Here is a 21,055-nt window from a genome sequence, read left to right on the forward strand (position 1 = left end):
CAGGGCTTGGGCCACTGACCTTCTGGGTCCCTGTCATGTACCTTAGGCCCACCGGGTCCCAGTCTTGTACCTTAGTCACTAGGCAACAAGCTGCCCCTGTGCTCTGGAGAAAGGTGCTATACAGATGAAAGAGAAGGTGGAAAGTCCAGGGGTCAGAAAGTAAAAGTCCTGCCATGCCTGCCTGCAGCCAGCTGATTTCACTAATTGGTTCCACCTCCTGGCTGAGGAATTGTGCTAATTGGCAAATCCAGTTGATTGGAACAAAATACTTGGAAATGACTTTTACTTTCAGAATGTGGATTTTGCACCTCTGAATGTAAGCCACATACTACAAATAATTATTTTTTGTTATGTGGGAGTGTTATGAATTAGGTCTGAATTGCAGCTGAGATGTGGGACATGCCAAAAGACTGCATCTCTCTGTTTGTCATAGTGTTTAGATGGGAAAAGAGATTGGAATTAAATTGAATCTATTTGAGATCCTTCTGTTGGGTTTAGCTGTCCATTAAAATACTGGAGTTGTTGCTTGACTGTCCTAGTTTACACTCATGGGAGGTGTGATGGTGTCAGAAATTACAGCAGTATTTTCTTCTCTTTTTTTGCAGACCTAATTGTTGGCGTCTTCGGCGCGGATAAAGCAGTTCTTTACAGGTACCAGTTTCTTTGAAGTCACACATGCATTCAATGTACAGGATTTTATGTTCAGGGCCGCCTTAACTGAGAGCACATTTTCTTTGCAATTATCAAAGTGCAAACAGAAGTGCCAACCGCTTGAAAGCAAGCCAAGCCTTCTGACGTCCACATGCTCTCCGATAACTCTGCTATGTGTGTCAATGCCTATACTGTATTGATTGACACAGATACTCAGTCATTTTCTGTTAATTTCATTATTGATTGTCACTGTCAGTCAATGCAACCTCACTAGTATTCAAAAAGATCCGCAAAGCAGTCAATGCCGCAAATATATACTTGCTTTGTATTACTCTTGCATTTTGTGATTTGTTAAAACGGCTGATCTCCCTGAAACATTTGGAAGTTAGCACCAGTTTCTTAATTCAGGGCTTGTGTTTTCTTGGAGAGGGGAAAACCTGTGGATTGTGAAATCTGACGCACCCCCCTGTCTGCAAAAGCTCACAGCTGAGTAAGCTGAATCAGGTTTGGTCATACTGGACCCCCACAGAGCCAAACTGACAGCTACAGTAAGGTGCAAAATGCAAAAGATGCGTTGTGTCTTTTAGCGGTCAGGTTCACTTCTGTTCACTTTGATATTAATTGATATGAAAGGCTTTTTGGCCAGGGTTTGTTTCCGAGTCCACAGCCTTTCTTGTGTAAATATTATGTGCGTATGAGTTGTCTTTTTTAATCTCTGTCATGTTATTGCAGTTAATCAAAAATGTTATTGTGTATGTGTGTGGGTATGTGTGCGGGTGTGTGTGTGTTTGTGTTCTTCTGGTTAGTAATCAATATTGACCCTCTCTGCTGTGGTCTGACTCCAGGGCTCGACCGGTCATTGGTGTAAATGCAACCCTGGACATCAGCCCCCAGATCCTGAACCCAGAGGAGAAGACCTGCACACTGCCTGGCTCCTCCAAAACTGTGTCCTGGTGAGTGACAAGCTGGCACCAGGGAGATGATGGTGTTATTATAGTCATTATTACATTTAACAGTATTAACATTTACCATGCCATTTTTTAAATGGTTAACCGTGTAACGGATACTGTTTATGACCACTAGGGGCCATATAAAAGAATAATAATAAATTTAAAAAAACGTATTGACTATTTTAATTGCATTTTCAAACTTTATTTTGGGCCGTCTTAATAGTCAGATAATGGCCTAATTGGCAAATTAAATATTTCCAATTTACATTGACATTGTGCAATGTAACCTCACAGTTACAGCAGTCTGTAGTTAAATCCCTGTAGTTTACAGATAGTTTTTCATGTTTTCATCCCTCTTCCCTATGGCTTCTGCCTGACAGACTTCATTGAAATGTAAATGTAAATCTGCTGCTGTTAAGAACTTTGTTACAGACAAATTGTGCACTCAAAATTCTGTGGTTATGCAATATTTGGCTAATATATGATAACACCGGATCTATTTTACCATAGGCGGCTAGTCTAATGATTTTACTTTAATGCCAATGCAGGTCTCTATACAATTTCATATACACTCACCGAGCACTTTATTAATCATATTTTGTAACTTTGACTGTGGAATGATTGTTGGTGGCAGACAGGGTATCTCAGAAACTGCTGATCTCCTAGGATTTTCATGCTCACTAGTCTCTAGAGTTTGCAAGGAATGGTGCTAAAAACCCCCCAAAAAATCCAACGGTGACAGTTATGCAAATAACCACACATTATAACTGTGGTATGCAGAAGAGCAGCTCTGAACACACAACGCATCATAACTCTAAGTGGATAAGCTGCAGCAGTAGAAGTCTAAAAAATAAATCTAATAAATACCTAATAAATTGCTCAGTGAGTGTATTTGGCCTATCTCAAAGGCCATTTGTAGAGGTCCCCTGTACCAACTACGGGCGTGATGCATTGGACTTGTACCTGAGTTCAAGCATGCAGTTGTTCTGTCGAAAAACATTATCATGCATGCAATTTTATATATTTTTATCTATCTTTTGCGTGCATGTGTATGTTCTTTATTGCAGTATTGAGTATAAAAATATATGTAGATTGCAAGTAAAATGTTTGCATGCCTGCCTAGCCAGCCACCACCTTTAACTGAAGATTTTGCTGTTGGACCACCGTGATATTATATAGGTAGTTTTCTGAATATACTGATTGAGGCTATTTTCAGTTGATGCAACGACCAGTTTTTGGAGAAGTTACACTTACAAACACCTACATGCTGTAATCAGTGGCTACTGGCAGAATAAGTTACAAGTTATTCATAAAGTAATGACTCGCAATGCATAAAATGGCCTGATTGGAGGGAGTGTTGGCATTGGTGTTTATCTTAGCTTTTCTTATGGGAATGTTCTAAGATTACGAGTGTTGACCAGACAAAAGATCTGGGCATGATGTGGGCAAATGTTTTCATTTAATCTAATCATCTGACCTCTGAGCTGTGTGAGTAATATTTCCTGTCTCTCTCCTCTGTTTAGCTTTAAAGTGAAGTACTGTCTGCAGGCCAGTGGAAAGGGAAGTCCTAATTCATTGCGTAAGTTCAATTTACTTCCAAAAATCCATGATTATTTTATAACTGAAGCATACTGGGTGAAAAGAAATAAAAGTCAAGCTCTTTGTCTTTCTGATTCCTGGTGTAGGCCAAAAACATATTGGGAGATTTGATCTAAAACCAAAAGCTAAAGTTAGGTTTATTTTGAGATGGTTTTAATAATTAATAAACGGAATGCAATGAGAGATATAGGATATTTTGATGCTTAAATTTTGAAAGATTTTTATTTTGAAGGCTGAAAATGTACTTGCTTGAAGGTGCTTGATGCCGGTTTATTGACATTTTCCTCAAATTACAGTCCATTATAAGTGCATTTATTTAAAAATAAAAAATGTTGTTGAAATATATTGATTTGTGAATTAGACAAGCCTTTGAAACCCTGTCTCGCCTCAGTCATACTCATTCAGAACTAATGGAAGCCGAGGCTAAATTGTTCGTCTGAAATTATATATTTATATTTTTTTGTTCCCTTGTGCTATGAGTATGGACTTTCCCTTCTGTCATCCATGTTATGGAGTCAAGGTCTGTGGCAGTTTTTGCGCAGTTTTTCTTAAAAGTAAATGCGTTTAAAGCGGCCTAATCCGTGAATTGATGTCGTCTGTTTTTGTCCAATCTCAGCACTGTCTGCATAGTCTGAGAAGGACATGTGGTGAAGCAGTCCCTGTAAAAACAGCGCTTCCGGCTCATTTATGGCACCATATTGAGTGTCTAATGGCTGTCAGACACATAAAAGACCACAAACGGGGTATCCTATTAATTATTTTCTCAATACATGTTGCGAACAGCCCTTTGAACTTTCTTCTGTTTATGTTGCCTATTGATGGCTACTCTTTGAGCCGCACACAGTGAAGGGGCTGGCTGCTTTGATACAAGGCCTAATACAGAGCACTTTTCTTCCTGTACTGTTTCATTTTTAGATTTTTGTACTGTTTGTATGACTATATTTGTGTGTGTGTGTGTGTGTGTGTCCACCTACATGCTCTGTAATTTTGTGTGTACATATATTTCTGTGTGTGTGCTTTTGTTTATGGGAGAGCTGGTCCTCCTCTCTACTATGATACGGTGTACTTTAAAATAAACAAGCTTTAAGATACACAGTGCATAGCTGAGCCATTACATTTGACTCCATGTAGCCCAAGGTTGACCAGTCTTTACCCACAGAGCTGGACAAAAACTGAAAGCCACGTGAATACCAAGGCCCAGCTCTTAGGGCCAGATGTACTAAGACTTTTGCTAGTAGTTTCAGGCCCAGATGCTCTATAACGCATTCTGCCCCAGAAACGTGTGTATTATGTATCGCAGAAGCGTACGGGGCTGGAAAGGGCAGTATGCATGTATCTACCTGCCTTATCTCAAGTGCGCTCCTTAGTGCATATGTATGTAAGGGAGGCTTGGGCAAATGCTGGGTGGAGATATTATGCATGTGGCTGATAATGTATTCTGTTGAACGCAATCCAGAACGTAGATTTTTGCCTGAAATTTCTCCGCCAGGAGAGACCAGGCGTTATTGAGGTGCAAAAAATAGGCATCTGCCTCATTCACAAAATGCGATTAGCAGGCAGTTCAATTAGCTGGCTTTGTAATGAGCTGTGGCTTTCATAACGGATTTGTTTCAGGCGGACTGTGTCCACAGCGACGCACCCTCGCCAGGCCGCATTTTACACTGCAAGTTTAATGTACGTAAATCTGACTCATAGTATCGTCAAAGACTCTGACGCATTGTGTTTTCTGACACATTTCTTTGTCCCTCAGACTTCCAGGTGAAGCTAGTCCTGGACAGGCTCAAGCACAAGGGGGCAATAAAGCGTGTGCTCTTCCTGCACAGCACAATGTCCCAGTACGTCAAGAACATGACCGTCACCAACGGCAAAGGCCCAGCTTGCGAAGAGCTGGAAGCATTCTTAATAGTGAGTGACCATGAAGGAGTAAATCTCTTATCGCATGATTAGACATGATAAAATCCAACAGCAATGTGGATCTTATCGTGGCTACACCAGGGCTTGAACCATCAAACTTCCGGGTCCCAGTCATGCCCCACGTGCATGATACTGTGGCTTAGTGGTTAAGGCCAGTGGTTAAAGCCAGTTTCAATACACAGTCAGACATTGCTTCTGCACCCCTGATTAAGGAACTGAATGTGAAGTGTCAGTAAATGTTTGTCTGTATCAATGTGCAGGAGTACAGAACAAAAAGAACAGAAATTGCACCATTGTCCAAATATTTACGGACTGCATTCTAAATGCATATAAATAAATGCTCCCTAGTGACTCAGACAGTGCAAACGCTTATCTCAGAGTACTGGCTGAGCCCTGTAATCTCACGATTGGTAGTTCCAGTCCTGGGGTGTGTCATTGACCCACTGTAACCAGGAGTGTGGAGCAGCTGGTCACGGTTGGCTCCACCCGAGGTTTGGTGGATTTCAGTTGGTCAGGCGTTTCTTGACTCACTGTTTTGCCCATTGGCACGCCTTGTTGTCAGCGAGTCTGCCGTTCTTCAAGAGTGCTAAACAAGCTTTAAGATACACTCTTCAAGAGTGCTATTTTTTTACAAGCTTGTAGCAGTGATTTAAGTAGTGTATTTGAGGTTTCATTAAATAAAAAAATAGTAAAAATGAAGAAGAAAAATGTATCATATCTTTGTTAATATGTGTACAGCTCTGATGAGAAAATACTTATTTTTTATTAAACTTAAACATTTTAATTTATTAACCTTTTCATATTCATTCATATTTTCCTGCACTGACTAGTGATGTTCCTAAATCCTCTGTTCTGTAATTGGATCTGGTTACAAAATTACATGAACATCCTGTTTGTGCAAGCTCACTTTCGGCTTCTCCCTGCAGGATGACTCAGAGTTCAGGGATAAGATCACGCCCATCACCATCTTCATGGAGTACAGCCTGGACTATAAAACTGCAGCAGACAAAACTGGCCTTCTGCCCATCATGAACCAGTTCACCCCTGCCAACATATCCAAGCAGGTACAAGCGCTTACCTTGGGTCCCCACTAGCCTGTCCTGAATTGTTCCAGATAGTTTTGGATCACCTCATGTATGTAGGGGAAGAACAAATATTGTTGCTCTCACATTTGAGGTTTGCTGTTTACTTGCTCTGTGGGTACGTAGGGATGGGTGTGTCTGTCTGGAAGAGTTGCGACACATGGAAAGAGCAGAAAGCCATAGCTGGAAGTAGGATTTAAAGGCACACCCAGCACAACCTGCTGTTCAGTCCCTGGTTATTATTCAGCAGAGACAGAAGTCCAAGAAGTCCACTTGACAAGGGGAATCCCGACCAGTGAAAAGTGGATAATAAGTTAAATGGTCCGTTAAATGCACGGTCAGCAGTCAGAAAAAAATGGCTCAATTATAAGTGAAATAATACTTCATGAAAAAAGATTATAGCAGTAATAAATGATAAAATAATTGTTTGTATTGTACAGTGCCAGGAAAAATTATTCCTGATTTCCTCTATTACATATTTGTCGCATTGATTTTTAACCTTCCTAATGTGTTAGAAAGTTGCCCATACCTTTTTTGTTAGAGCGGGTCAAATTTGACCCATGATTTATCTCAGCCCAAAACACTCAAAAAAACTATGATTATCATCCAATAATGTTTTTTACCTCATAACTAGCTTATTATGCATTCATAACCATACAATCACTGCTTTACATTTTATTTTTATTGTCCCAAGACCATTTATCTTAAAATATACCACTTGTTTTCAGTTTTTTAAATAAAAGGTTTAAATTCACTCATTATATTTCATATAGTGAAGACAACAGGTAATTATGTTATCTGACTTATAATAGACTAATATTAGAACCCACTTTCTATAGTAAATTGCTTGTGGGTTTTTTAGAACTTCATATTATTAACCATAGTGACATCTGTGGTGTTCCGAGTCAATAGATCTATATTAGAAAAAAGGTCAATATTAACATTGAACATTGAATAGGAACAAGATGGTGTGTGTGTGTGTGTGTGTGTGTGTGTGTGTGTGTGTGTGTGTGTGTGTGTTCACATGCATGAGTCACAATATGTGATTGTTTGAGTGTGCTCCTTGCAGATGTATTTCTCACATCTGTGGCAAGTGGTGCTGGTTTTTATGTCCTTGTTGTTGCAATTGTAAGTTGTTTATAAAATATCTAAGAGAGGACTGCAGCTGTGGATGTTCCCTATTTCTTCACAGTGACATCTTCAAAAAATGGTTCCATGATATAAAAAAATAAAATAAAAAGATCTCTGGTGCCTGCAAAGATGGAGTAAACATTTGTTTCTTTTTCTAAATGCAACAAATATGCAACAAAATACTACGCATGACTCATGTTCATTTACATGACATTGCATAGTGCCCTGAAACGGAGGGACTGTATAAGCGTATAAACACTGTAAATCATAGAGATACAGAAGTTGGCAGTTATGTTCCAACTCCCACTACTCAGGTTATTGCAGATGGTAACTCAAAAACAAGTATTTTCCAAAATGCAAATATTTGATTAAACATAAACCTTTGAATTCATATTTTATTTTTCATCTTCTGTACTGTAATTAAATATGGTTACACAATTACATGAACCTCCTGTTAGCTGATAGACATGACAGTAATAACAGAGGCTGTGGTTTAAAGTATCTCTTTGAAACAAAACCCTGTACTCAAATGTCTAATAGTAGAGGAAATCAGGAAGGGGGAAATACTTTTTGATGGTACTGTATAATACAAAATTGTCTGAGATGCCTGAACAACCTCTGACATCATCTTGATTTTTCAGGCCCACATCTTACTGGATTGTGGGGACGACAACATCTGCAAGCCTGACTTGAGGATATCAGTAGTGAGGTAAAAGGGACATCTTTTGTGAGGCAGTGGGTCCCTGCCATCTGTAAACCTGGTGGTGCAGCCCGGAGAATAGAGACTCAAAGTGCTTCACTCTCACTCTCTTTCTCTCTCTCTCAAATTCAAATTCAAATTCAAATGGCTTTATTGGCATGAATGGTAATAAACCGTTGTTGCCAAAGCAGTACAATAGACAATAATTGTTAAAATAAATAAATGAATAATGGGGGAAAAAATCTCACTCTCACTCTCACTCTCACACTCACTCTCACTCTGTCTCTCTCTCTCTCTCACTCTCACTCTGTCTCTCTCTCACTCCCTCTCTCTCACTCACTCTCTCTCTTTCTCGCTCTATCTCTCTCTTTCTCGCTCTATCTCTCTCACTCTCACTCTGTCTCTCTCTCTCCCTCTCTCTCACTCACTCTCTCTCGCTCTATCTCTCTCTCTCTCACTCTGTCTCTCTCTAACTCTCTCTCTCACTCTGTCTCTCACTCCCTCTCTCCCTCTCTCTCTCACTCTCACTCTCACTCTGTCTCTCTCTCACTCTGTCTTCCTCTCTCTCTCTCACTCTGTCTCTCTGTCTCTCTCTCCCTCTCTCTCTTACTCCCTCTCTCTCTCACTCTCTCTCTCCCTCTCTCACTCTATATCTCTCACTCTCACTCACTCTGTCTCTCTGTCTCTCTCACTCTCACTCTGTCTCTCTCACTCCCTCTCTCTCTCGCTCTATCTCTCTCTCTCTCACTCTCACTCTGTCTCTCTCTAACTCTCTCTCTCACTCTGTCTCTCTCACTCCCTCTCTCCCTCTCTCTCTCACTCACTCTCTCTCTCGCTCTATCTCTCTCTCTCTCACTCTCACTCTGTCTCTCTCTAACTCTCTCTCTCACTCTGTCTCTCTCACTCCCTCTCTCCCTCTCTCTCACTCTCACTCTCACTCTGTCTCTCTCTCACTCCCTCCCTCCCTCTCTCTCTCTCTCTCTCTCTCACTCTCACTCTGTCTCTCTCTAACTCTCTCTCACTCTGTCTCTCTCACTCCCTCTCTCCCTCTCTCTCTCTCACTCACTCTCTCTCTCGCTCTATCTCTCTCTCTCTCACTCTCTCTCACTCTGTCTCTCACTCCCTCTCTCCCTCTCTCTCACTCTCACTCTCACTCTGTCTCTCTCTCACTCCCTCCCTCCCTCCCTCTCTCTCTCTCTCTCTCTCTCTCTCTCACTCACTCTCACTCTGTCTCTCTCTCACTCCCTCTCTCTCACTCACTCTCTCTCGCTCTATCTCTCTCTCACTCACTCTGTCTCTCTCTCTCCCTCTCTCGCTCACTCACTCTCTCTTTCTCGCTCTATCTCTCTCTCTCACTCTATCTCTCTCTCACTCTCACTCTGTCTCTCTCTCTCCCTCTCTCTCTCTCACTCACTCTCTCTCTTTCTCACTCTATCTCTCTCACTCTCTCTCACTCTCACTCTGTCTCTCTCTCACTCCCTCCCTCTCTCTCTCACTCACTCTCTCTTTCTCTCTATCTCTCTCACTCTCACTCTGTCTCTCTCTCACTCTGTCTCTCTCACTCCCTCTCTCTCTCACTCTGTCTTCCTCTCTCTCTCTCTCACTCTGTCTCTCTGTCTCTCTCTCCCCCTCTCTCTCTCTTACTCCCTCTCTCTCACTCTCTCTCTCCCTCTCACTCTATATCTCTCACTCTCACTCTCACTCACTCTGTCTCTCTGTCTCTCTCTCTCACTCTCACTCTGTCTCTCTCACTCCCTCTCTCTCTCTCACTCACTCTCTCTCTCGCTCTATCTCTCTCTCTCTCACTCTCACTCTGTCTCTCTCACTCCCTCTCTCCCTCTCTCTCTCACTCTCACTCTCACTCTGTCTCTCTCTCACTCCCTCCCTCTCTCTCTCTCTCTCACTCTCTTTCTCTCTCTATCTCTCTCACTCTCACTCTGTCTCTCTCTCTCCCTCTCTCTCTTTCTCACTCTGTCTCTCACTCCCTCTCTCTCTCTCACTCTCACTCTCTCTCCCTCTCTCTCTCTTACTCTCTCTCTCTCACTCTGTCTCTCTCCCTCTCTCACTCTGTCTCTCTGTCTCTCTCTCCCCCTCTCTCTCTCTTACTCCCTCTCTCTCACTCTCTCTCTCCCTCTCACTCTATATCTCTCACTCTCACTCTCACTCACTCTGTCTCTCTGTCTCTCTCTCTCACTCTCACTCTGTCTCTCTCACTCCCTCTCTCTCTCTCACTCACTCTCTCTCTCGCTCTATCTCTCTCTCTCTCACTCTCTCTCACTCTGTCTCTCACTCCCTCTCTCCCTCTCTCTCACTCTCACTCTCACTCTGTCTCTCTCTCACTCCCTCCCTCCCTCCCTCTCTCTCTCTCTCTCTCTCTCTCTCTCACTCACTCTCACTCTGTCTCTCTCTCACTCCCTCTCTCTCACTCACTCTCTCTCGCTCTATCTCTCTCTCACTCACTCTGTCTCTCTCTCTCCCTCTCTCGCTCACTCACTCTCTCTTTCTCGCTCTATCTCTCTCTCTCACTCTATCTCTCTCTCACTCTCACTCTGTCTCTCTCTCTCCCTCTCTCTCTCTCACTCACTCTCTCTCTTTCTCACTCTATCTCTCTCACTCTCTCTCACTCTCACTCTGTCTCTCTCTCACTCCCTCCCTCTCTCTCTCACTCACTCTCTCTTTCTCTCTATCTCTCTCACTCTCACTCTGTCTCTCTCTCACTCTGTCTCTCTCACTCCCTCTCTCTCTCACTCTGTCTTCCTCTCTCTCTCTCTCACTCTGTCTCTCTGTCTCTCTCTCCCCCTCTCTCTCTCTTACTCCCTCTCTCTCACTCTCTCTCTCCCTCTCACTCTATATCTCTCACTCTCACTCTCACTCACTCTGTCTCTCTGTCTCTCTCTCTCACTCTCACTCTGTCTCTCTCACTCCCTCTCTCTCTCTCACTCACTCTCTCTCTCGCTCTATCTCTCTCTCTCTCACTCTCACTCTGTCTCTCTCACTCCCTCTCTCCCTCTCTCTCTCACTCTCACTCTCACTCTGTCTCTCTCTCACTCCCTCCCTCTCTCTCTCTCTCTCACTCTCTTTCTCTCTCTATCTCTCTCACTCTCACTCTGTCTCTCTCTCTCCCTCTCTCTCTTTCTCACTCTGTCTCTCACTCCCTCTCTCTCTCTCACTCTCACTCTCTCTCCCTCTCTCTCTCTTACTCTCTCTCTCTCACTCTGTCTCTCTCCCTCTCTCACTCTGTCTCTCTGTCTCTCTCTCCCCCTCTCTCTCTCTTACTCCCTCTCTCTCACTCTCTCTCTCCCTCTCACTCTATATCTCTCACTCTCACTCTCACTCACTCTGTCTCTCTGTCTCTCTCTCTCACTCTCACTCTGTCTCTCTCACTCCCTCTCTCTCTCTCACTCACTCTCTCTCTCGCTCTATCTCTCTCTCTCTCACTCCCTCTCTCCCTCTCTCTCTCACTCTCACTCTCACTCTGTCTCTCTCTCACTCCCTCCCTCTCTCTCTCTCTCTCACTCTCTTTCTCTCTCTATCTCTCTCACTCTCACTCTGTCTCTCTCTCTCCCTCTCTCTCTTTCTCACTCTGTCTCTCACTCCCTCTCTCTCTCTCACTCTCACTCTCTCTCCCTCTCTCTCTCTTACTCTCTCTCTCTCACTCTGTCTCTCTCCCTCTCTCACTCTGTCTCTCTCTCTGTCTCTCTCACTCCCTCTCTCTCCCTCCCTCTCCCTCCCTCTCTCTCACTCTCACTCTGTCTCTCTCTAACTCTCTCTCTCACTCTGTCTCTCTCTCTGTCTCTCTCACTCCCTCTCTCCCTCTCTCTCTCTCTCTCTCCCTCCCTCTCTCTCTCACTCTGTCTCTCTCTAACTCTCTCTCTCTCACTCTCTGTCTCTCTCTCACTCCCTCTCTCTCACTCTGTCTCTCTCTCTCCCTCTCACTCTCTCTCTCTCACTCTCTCACTCCCTCTCTCCCTCTCTCCTTCCCTCTCTCTCTCTCTCTCTCTCTCTCTCTCTCCCCCCCTCAGTGATCAGAACCAGATCTACATTGGAGACGACAGCCCAATGACCCTGGAGGTGACTGCAGAGAACAGGGGTGAGGGAGCTTACGAGGCCGAGCTGTACGTCTTCATGCCCCCGCAGGCAGACTACATCGGCGTTGTGCGTAACACGGAGGTGAGCTTGACCCCTTTTTTTCCGTCAAAAAGCTGAAGTTGAACAGTGTGTACTGGAATAAAAGGCTGAACGTTTGGAAAATGTTCCCACTTAGACTCCATCCAGACTATCCAGAATTTCCTGCGCGTACAAAAGGGAAAACCAGACACAGGCCGTGGTGGTGTGTGACCTGGGAAACCCAATGAAAGGAGGAACCAAAGTGAGTATTTTTTTCCTGTTTTCCAATTGTCTTTCCACCTTTCTCTTTCACTACTGCACTGCACTGTACTGTTTGAATACGGACTGAATGCACCCTTATTAATGAGGGTTTAATTTCCCAATTCCACCAGTTCATACCTTGGGTCTGCTTGCAATTTCAAGTCTCATTCCAATCAGAAGTACAGTAGGTACATACAGTTCCCTCCAAAAGTATTGGAACAGCAAGGCCAGTTTCTTTGTTTTTTGCAATACACTGAAGACAAGTTTGAGGTCAAAAGATGTACACGAGATGACGGATCCGAATTTCGGCTTTTATTTCCTGGTATTTTTATAGAACTTATCACCTTTTGACTGACAGGTCTTTCTTGGTGCACAGATGTGTCCTGGTCGGTTGATTGGTTAAACAATAAATCGTTCTGAATGTCTACTCTTGGTTTTAGCCTTGGGCTTATCCTGTGAAGACTGCAGTTGTGTTAGAAAAGATAAACCAACATGAAGACCAGAGAGCTGTCTTTGGGAGAAAAGCAAGCCATTTTGAAGATGAGAAAAGAGGGGAATCAATCAGAGCCATTGCACATTGCAAAAGCATTGTACAACAACTTTGAATGTCCAGAAAAAGAAAAAACGCTGGCATACTGAGCAGCAGACATTGAACAGGTCGACCAAGGAAAACAACAGCAGTTGATTGCAGAAACATTGTGAGAGCTGTGAATAAAAACTGCGAAACATTCAGTGACATCGCAACAATCTCAGGACAGGGATGAAGGTGTCTCAATCAACCGTTCAAAGAAGACTTAGACAGCAGCAATATAGAGGCTATACCCCAAGATGCTCATATTCATTAGTAGTAAGATTTTGCCAAGATTAAAGATAGCAGAGGTTTCGCTTTGTGGATGGCAGGCTGATATGACCAGTAGCAGTCTCTGTGCCCACTTCCCTTACACAGAAGAGTTGACTCATCTCCTTCTTCCTCTTTTCTAGCTGGTTGTGGGACTGCGGTTCAGTGTACACCAGCTCTCTGAGCAGGACACCTCCGTCAAGTATGACCTGCAGATCCAGAGGTACAGCGCAGGCCAAGCAGAAAAATAACGGCTCATTCAGTAAACAACAGTAAGGTTATTTGGGTTTAGGGCACATACGCACATGAAAAGCCACATAAAAACAAATGTGACACCTTATTCAGCAGAATATTCAGGGACGACTCCTATTCAGGGAAACCGAATGCAGAATATAAGCATGCAATTTTTGCATGAGCTGCTCAGAATGTCCACAGAAGCAGGAAGTGATACTGTACATTTTTACAAATACTGTACATTTTCTTCATAACTGGGCCAAATGTAGGCAAGCATATCTCAAAAATTCCCCTCTGTAGTTGAAACATATTTGTGTTTGAGAAATGGAGCAGATTCTTTAACTTAAAATTCTTAAAAAGTTAAGGAAAAATAATACATAAAATAATGTATTATTTTGTCTTCTGTGTTTATTTTTTGTTCAAAATGGTTTAAATGTTTAGTCCGGTATAGATTTACCTAGGTCATATTTTATGACATCTTGGCATGATTTCAGACAAAGTTTTAATGCAACAGCACCACCACCTGATTGGTTATAAAATATCCTTTGACTGAGAAACCTTTCTTCCTCTTGACATTGTTCTATCTTTCTAGATTCCTCTTAATCTTCCCATGTTTTTATTTTATTACAGTTCCAACCAGTTTAATAACACCAGCCCTATGGCTTCCAGTGTCATAAAGCTTGCAGTTTTGGCCAAGGTGGAAATCCGAGGGTATGTAGCTGTGCAGTCTGTTTTCCTTTTAGCATTACCAGTGTCCTCCATAATGTTGGAACAAAGACCATCATTTATTTGCCTCTGTACTGCTAAATTTGAGATTTTAATTTAAAAAAATGGCAATTTCCATGCAAATAATTAAAATTTCCCATTAATAAAATGAGAATGTGTACTTTAACCACATGCTAATTAGGGGTGTAAAGATATATTGATGCATCTTAATGCAAATGTCACGATACAACTGCCACATCACATGACTGAATCGTGATGGATTGTGGTGAGTCATGATGAATCCTTAATTTACATGGCAAAGTTGGATTTATTTTTAAATGTAATTTTAATTATTGCCATCAAAATTGCGGTTTTAAAAATGAACCAATATATTTTTTATAAAACTGGCGGCAGCCTAAACTACTCAAGTCAGAATGCAACATAACATCGCGAATGCACAACAATAGCAAGTTTTTGCACAGTGAATGAACGGGGAAACATGAAGGAAAAGGTTTATTTGTGTGCAGTGCTAAGCCTAATCACCATTTTTGTAGCCTTCTCCTTCTTGGTGGAAATAAACCATCTTCATTCTGTGTTTTGTATGCATTTATTTGTCATTTATTTATCAGTGTCCACCTCATTTTCTACTTATTTTTTTCCACACAAAATTGCTCTCTGCATCGCTTATCTTATGGAATCAGTCCACCATGGACTCTAACCTCCCTCCCCTTTGCCTCCCCAGTGCGTCCAATCCTGACCAGGTCTTTCTCCCCATCGCCAACTGGCTGCCAAAAGAGAACCCCATTCTTGAGGATGACATTGGACCACTGGTTCAACATACCTATGAGGTCAGAACCTCCCCTCTTACTGATGCCTCTATGCCATTTCTGAACGAATGGAAAATTCACCGTATGCCAGGCTTGGTTAGGTTAATCATTCCTTTTTTGTTTCCGTTGACAGTTTGCTTGACAGTCAGTCTGTACTTGATTATTGGCACACTTTGTGATTGATATTGTACTTTTGAGGTTGACTTGTGTTGAATTATCTTTCTCACTGTGCCAAATGTGCTTGGTAATATGTTTACTCCTGTATTATTTTATGCAGTTACGCTTTATAAAGAACCTAACTGCTTTATGAACTGTTCTTTTCATCCAGCCATACTGTGTGCACAGTCCTGCAAGTCGTTCTGGGGGGTATTTTCTACTAAGTGAATGAATGTGAATCACCGTTTTCAGCTTCGGAACAACGGCCCAAGCACCTTCAGCAAGGCCATGCTGGAAATATCCTGGCCCTACAGGTTCCACAATGGCTCCCTACTCTACATCACCAAGTATGAGGTGGAGGGACCCATGAACTGCAGCACTGACATGGAGATAAACCCTCTGAATGTCACGGTACGCTACCCCCGTGCTGCCCGCTATTTTATCACCGCATGCCGGGCTGTCTGAGTCGCTCCCTATCAGGATGTTGAATGAGACCAAGCATACCAAGCTTTGGGATTTCCTGCTTTTTCGATTCCCAGAATCCCACGGCTGCAGGGACGAACGAGACAATTCCAGAGAGTGGAGACCGGACTGAAGGCGGGAAGCGGAATCACGTGCACCGCCGCGACCTGGAAGAAAAACGGATGGACGGGGAGTCCCTGGAGATACTGGTACCTTCACCCCACATGAACAGCGGGCATGCCACTACTGAATGTCTCGCACCATATGAAAACAATTGACATTTGGTGCATGATGCACGCTGCTGTCCGCTATTGAACCTAGTGCTGCCATCGCAAATTGTTGCTTGCTTAGTTGCATTGGTTAGTTATGAGTCCGGTAGGAAGACTGGTTATCAGATTACTAGACTGACTCTTTTGAGTGATCCGATGGTTAGGCTATTAGTGCTGAGCGATTAGTGTTTTTTGAGTTTGGTTCAATTTTGATTCGGTTTTGGAAAATACTTGTGCTTTTCGATTTCAATGTAGCTTTTTTCTTTTTTTTCTTTTAATGTGAATATTCAATGAAAAATGAAAATGAAAATTACTAATTTTTTTAATTGGAATGTTAAATACTAACTTTATTAAATAAAAAGAGCTATAAAACTTATTTTCAAAGGTTCCAATGTTGTGACTGCATATTACAACAAATCGCTTTCATAAATTTATTTGGTGATTTTATCATATATCTCCCTTATCATATAGTCTGCTATTGGCTGTGGAAGTAAAATGATATTCTCTTCGGCAGGCAGTCAGCCAGCCTGCCATCATTATCGACTGCTCCCAACCTACTGTTTTCAGTCTTCCTCACAAGACAGCAACATTGCCAAAATCATTAGACCAATTTCGAGGCCAATTAAAAATTACATTCTGCTTCTTAGAAAATGGCCAAGTTGTTAGATGCTCTATGGAATATACACTCAGTGAGCACTTTATTAGGGAATTCTTTTTTAGACTTATTGGTCTTCTGCTGCTGTAGAGGTCCTATCCACTTAGAGGTTTGATGCATTGTGTGTTCTGAGATGCTCTTCTGTATACCACTATTTTAATGCTTGGTTAATTGCATTACTGTCACCTTCCTGTCAGCTGGCCCTTCTCCCCTACCTCTCTCATTAGCAGAACTGCTGCTCACTGGATGTTTTTGCACCATTCTCTGCAAACTCTAGAGAATGTTGTGCATGAAACTCCCAAGAGATCAGCAGTTTCTGAAATACTCAAACCACCCTGTTTGGCACCAACAACCATAGTTAATATCACTTAGACCACATTTCTTCCCCATTCTGACATTTGGTCAGACAGCCAAATCTCTTGACCATATCTGCATTTTTTTAATGCATTTAGTTGCTGCTACATGATTGGCTGATTACATTTTTGCATTAACAAGCTGGTGTACAGGTCTACCTAATAAAGTGATCACACTGTATGTGTTGTTCTTGAACCTGAGCACTTGTGATGTGTTTACATTCTCAGGACTGCACAAAAACTGAATGCGTGAAGATCAAGTGCCAGGTGGGCCGCCTGGAGAAGGGAAAGAGCGCTGTCCTGTTCATCCGCTCCCGATTGGGCGTGGCAACCTTCCTCACGGTGAGAGCCCCCCCCACAACCATCCCACGCCATCTGTACACCTGTTCTGTTCTGTGTGATGGTAACCGGCTCTCTCTCCTTACCTTAGGCAGAGGTCCAGAACCGGTCATATAGTGTGGAGTCCTCTGCTACCTTCAATGTCATAGAAATGCCCTACAAAAATCTGGTGTCGGAGCTCCCATCAGACTCCACACGAGTGAGTATTTGAGCTGAAGAACCTCAGTTTGGTGGATGAAGGCGAAACGGGAAGACGTGCCTTCGACAGTGAAATGCGACTGACCCCAGCCAACCCCGCCTCTCTCTAACCCCAGGTCAACACGGCCGTGATCTGGGCCCAGACTGGGACAGCACAACCAGTTCCAGGTTGGGTGATCGCCCTGGCGGTTTTGGCCGGGCTCCTGCTCCTGGCTCTGCTCATCTTTATCATGTACAAGGTAAGCAACCTTCCTGCAGCCCCTCCATCTCCTATGCTGCTGTTAAATGTCTACTCGCCGTGTGAGACTGAGGTGGCACTCCAGCAATTCCACAGACTGGGAGGTGGAGGCCCTCTACTGGTTCAGAAGGGTTGAGGTGGATGGGGAACTACATGTGAAAAATGCCACAGGTGCTTAGGCTGATCGATCAGAAAGACATCGATGGGGCATGATACACATGTATATTGTTGTTGTAATTAAGCCAAAGAAACTCCATTCCCTCCTTGACCAAATGTCCTTGTTCTGTTCACGTGACAGTTTGTACTTGCACAGTGCCTCTCTGTAGAATAACATGTTGTTAGGCAGGCAGAAAAATTAATTCCATATCTATCTGAAGATTGTAATATAATGTTATAAAAGCATTATACATTATGATAAGAGATGGGTCATAGAAAATGTTTCCACTCATGAAGTGGGTCTTGGAATGTTTGTGAGTTTGTGCTTTGCCCCCCTCCCCCACTTCCTTCCCTCAGCTGGGCTTCTTCAAGCGTGTGCGGCCGCCCCAGGAGGACTGCACGGAGAAGGAACAGCTGCAGCCGCAGGAGAACGGCAATGCTGAGGCCTGAGGGCCCCAAACTCTGTAAAATCCCTCTCTCCGAGGCAGTTACGACTCTGCCCTACGGGGGGGGCGGAGTGAAAGGGTGCAGAAAGTGTGTGATACCGAGTGGTACTGACAAACATAGCAGTTGGGAATGGAGGCTGAGCACTGCTATGTACTGCTAGGTTACTCCCATTTGTTGCGCTGGTGAGGAGCTCAGGGCTTCTTCAATGTGGACTACTTTATGCATTTTAGTGCACTGATATTTTTATAGTTTATGTCTGTCTTCAGTTCATAAATGCAAACTTGAGAGGCCAAGTGGTAATGTTTTGTACAGTAAAACAAACCCTATTCCATCTTTACTATGGTCTGTGTGAAACTTCAAACTAATCTAATCTGACTGCAGTAATTTAGTATTTTTGGAAATGGCTACTGCCAATGGGTGGGTTTCGGGGCTTTGTGTTTGCTGTGGGGTTTTTTTGTCTAATGATGTTGTACATAAAATGGGAAAATGTTTGGGTAAATTAAATACAGTCTCAATGATTTCAAATGCAAGGCATGGTGTACAACGTGGTGCCAATTAATGGTTACATTTCAAGCCAGTCATCTAACAAATTATTATTATTATTATTATTATTATTATTATTTTGAGATAGTATTATCACCCTTTCCAAGGACACTCTATTGATCTTATATTGTACAGTATCCAGAATATTTCTAGAGCACAAATTTAAACTCCTGTGTTATATACTTAAACATAATAATTGTAAATAAGGCTTGTACGTTTTTGTGGATATATTAAAAAGCCCATGCCAGATTCATATACCTATATACGTATAACACAGCAGAATTTTTTAGTATCCTCTGTGGACTGTTTTCTTTTTGGGAGACAAATATGAGTTTGTGTAAACTTACTTAGAATATTTGCGGTGCCTACGTTGTGTCTTTTCCGTGCTTTTAAGTTACGTATGTCTTACTCAAATCTGTTGGAACTTATTCACCGCATTCCGCATTCACATGCATTAAACAATACACGACAATAAATAGCTGTCATATTTTCATAGCTGGAAAAAAAATGGTTTTACTGTAAATTCGAGACATTTCAGGAAAAGGATGTCCCTTATTTTATCCAGCAAGAAAAAAATATATATACACTCAGTGAGCAATTTATTTGGTAGACCTGTACACCAGCTTATTAATATAAATATTTAATCAGCCAATCAAGTGGCAGGTCTTGTTTTATGCACACAAGCTCTACAGTTTACAGAGAATGGTGCAAAAAACAAAAAGCATCCAGTGAGCATCTCTGAATACACAACCCATGAAACCACTTAAGTGGATAGGCTACAGCAACAGACAACCAATATGTCAAAGAAATCTCAAATTCCTAATAAAGTGCTCACTGAGTGTATATCAGATTCAAGATTATTGTGCATTAAATTGTCTGAATTAATTGTGTAATGTGCAAATTAGTTTGTTTTCATTTATGATTTGTTTTAAAAATTTTATTAGGCTTTTAGATTTCTTTAAAGTAGCTTTGTTCCCTTGTAGTGTAATGTGAAATCACCTGGGTATTAATTTAAAGTATGGAATTCTGGAAAATAATTTATAAGAACAAAGAATAGCATTAACAATAATTGTTTTAAAGTGGGGACATTTTAATTAATCTTTGTTTTTTTAATCATATGCAGATTTAATATGTAAAATTTTACGTTTAAAGTTTTGGACTTCATTCAGTCAAATAAACCAAATAAAATTAATTGTGTTGGATACAATTAAAAACAAAGTATATGCTGTCCGATGTTTGTAGTATGATTGAATGGAGTACAGGTGTGTAATAATTGTAACAGTAATATGCATACCCAGGTTTTTTTTTCTGCAGAAGATAATATTAATCTGCACATTCCAATGGTAACATGAGACCAGCTACATCCCCAGATTATGAAGCATGGGGCTTTATTCATGAAAGAAGACGCACAAGCAACTTCGTAACTTACCGTGAGGTGAGTTGTGGTACCATCCAAATCTATGAGGAAAGCTACTTTTGTTTGTAGAAGCATACCTGGTTGTTAAGAAACAAATACCCTACCATACAAACCAATCTGGTACCAATCTGGTACCAATCTGTGGCCAGGTGGCTGTTTCTTTTCAATGAATCACTTCGCCTCATCTTTTAGATGCTCCATGTCAAGTAAGCAAGCAATTTGAACACATTTAAACACGGGACTAACTTAACATGTCAAACATGTTGATGAGTTAATTAATTATGTAAAATAAATTAATTAATTGAATACATATTAAACACTGAAAACAAGGGAGAAAGGGACACTGCATGTGCATGAACACCATTTAGTGTCACTAACCTTCGATCTGAAGCTCTATCCATGACCTCCCTGTGTACCAACTGTCTTGTTTTCTCTTTAGATGGCATTCTGTTAAACCGCAAATAATGGCAAGCTTGGAGGCTATTACACCTATAAACAGGGACATTTTAGTTTTTGGTCACTTACCAATTCACTTGAATACACACCGAAAACCATACTAACTTTTAAAGGACGTGCCTTTTTTAAATTATGTATGATTTGATTTATTGTAAATAAAGATTAAATTGTGTCATTCCATCACTTCCTGTTTCACAAGAATAAAAAAATTATGCAAAATCCCTTTGTCAGTATGGGAAAAGCCAAAGAATTGAATTTAGAAGAGTCTGATGGTAATTGGCCATCACAAGTCTGGTAATCGGTACAAAAAAAAATACAGAAACGGTTAAACATACCACTTAGCTCGTTGCAGACTTGCCATGAAGAG

The 21,055-nt window shown here is 42.0% G+C and overlaps 1 protein-coding gene across 1 annotated transcript in view; it reads left to right on the plus strand.

Annotated features, from left to right (window-relative positions):
* itgav (integrin, alpha V) overlaps positions 1-20,033 on the plus strand; it is a 34,772-nt gene extending 14,739 nt beyond the window's left edge. The window contains exons 14-30 of the mRNA XM_061233837.1: positions 606-651; positions 1,497-1,604; positions 3,125-3,180; positions 4,951-5,105; positions 6,041-6,178; positions 7,969-8,036; positions 12,050-12,197; positions 12,292-12,396; positions 13,377-13,456; positions 14,098-14,178; positions 14,915-15,020; positions 15,408-15,566; positions 15,695-15,826; positions 17,123-17,236; positions 17,325-17,432; positions 17,548-17,670; positions 18,183-20,033. Coding sequence (XP_061089821.1) covers positions 606-651; positions 1,497-1,604; positions 3,125-3,180; positions 4,951-5,105; positions 6,041-6,178; positions 7,969-8,036; positions 12,050-12,197; positions 12,292-12,396; positions 13,377-13,456; positions 14,098-14,178; positions 14,915-15,020; positions 15,408-15,566; positions 15,695-15,826; positions 17,123-17,236; positions 17,325-17,432; positions 17,548-17,670; positions 18,183-18,275 — 1,820 coding nt within the window. The 3' untranslated portion in view covers positions 18,276-20,033. The remainder of the gene's footprint in view (positions 1-605; positions 652-1,496; positions 1,605-3,124; positions 3,181-4,950; positions 5,106-6,040; positions 6,179-7,968; positions 8,037-12,049; positions 12,198-12,291; positions 12,397-13,376; positions 13,457-14,097; positions 14,179-14,914; positions 15,021-15,407; positions 15,567-15,694; positions 15,827-17,122; positions 17,237-17,324; positions 17,433-17,547; positions 17,671-18,182) is intronic.
* The last annotated feature ends 1,022 nt before the right edge of the window (positions 20,034-21,055 follow it).

The sequence above is a fragment of the Conger conger genome, chromosome 3, assembly GCF_963514075.1.
Source record: "Conger conger chromosome 3, fConCon1.1, whole genome shotgun sequence".
Lineage (NCBI taxonomy): Eukaryota > Metazoa > Chordata > Actinopteri > Anguilliformes > Congridae > Conger > Conger conger.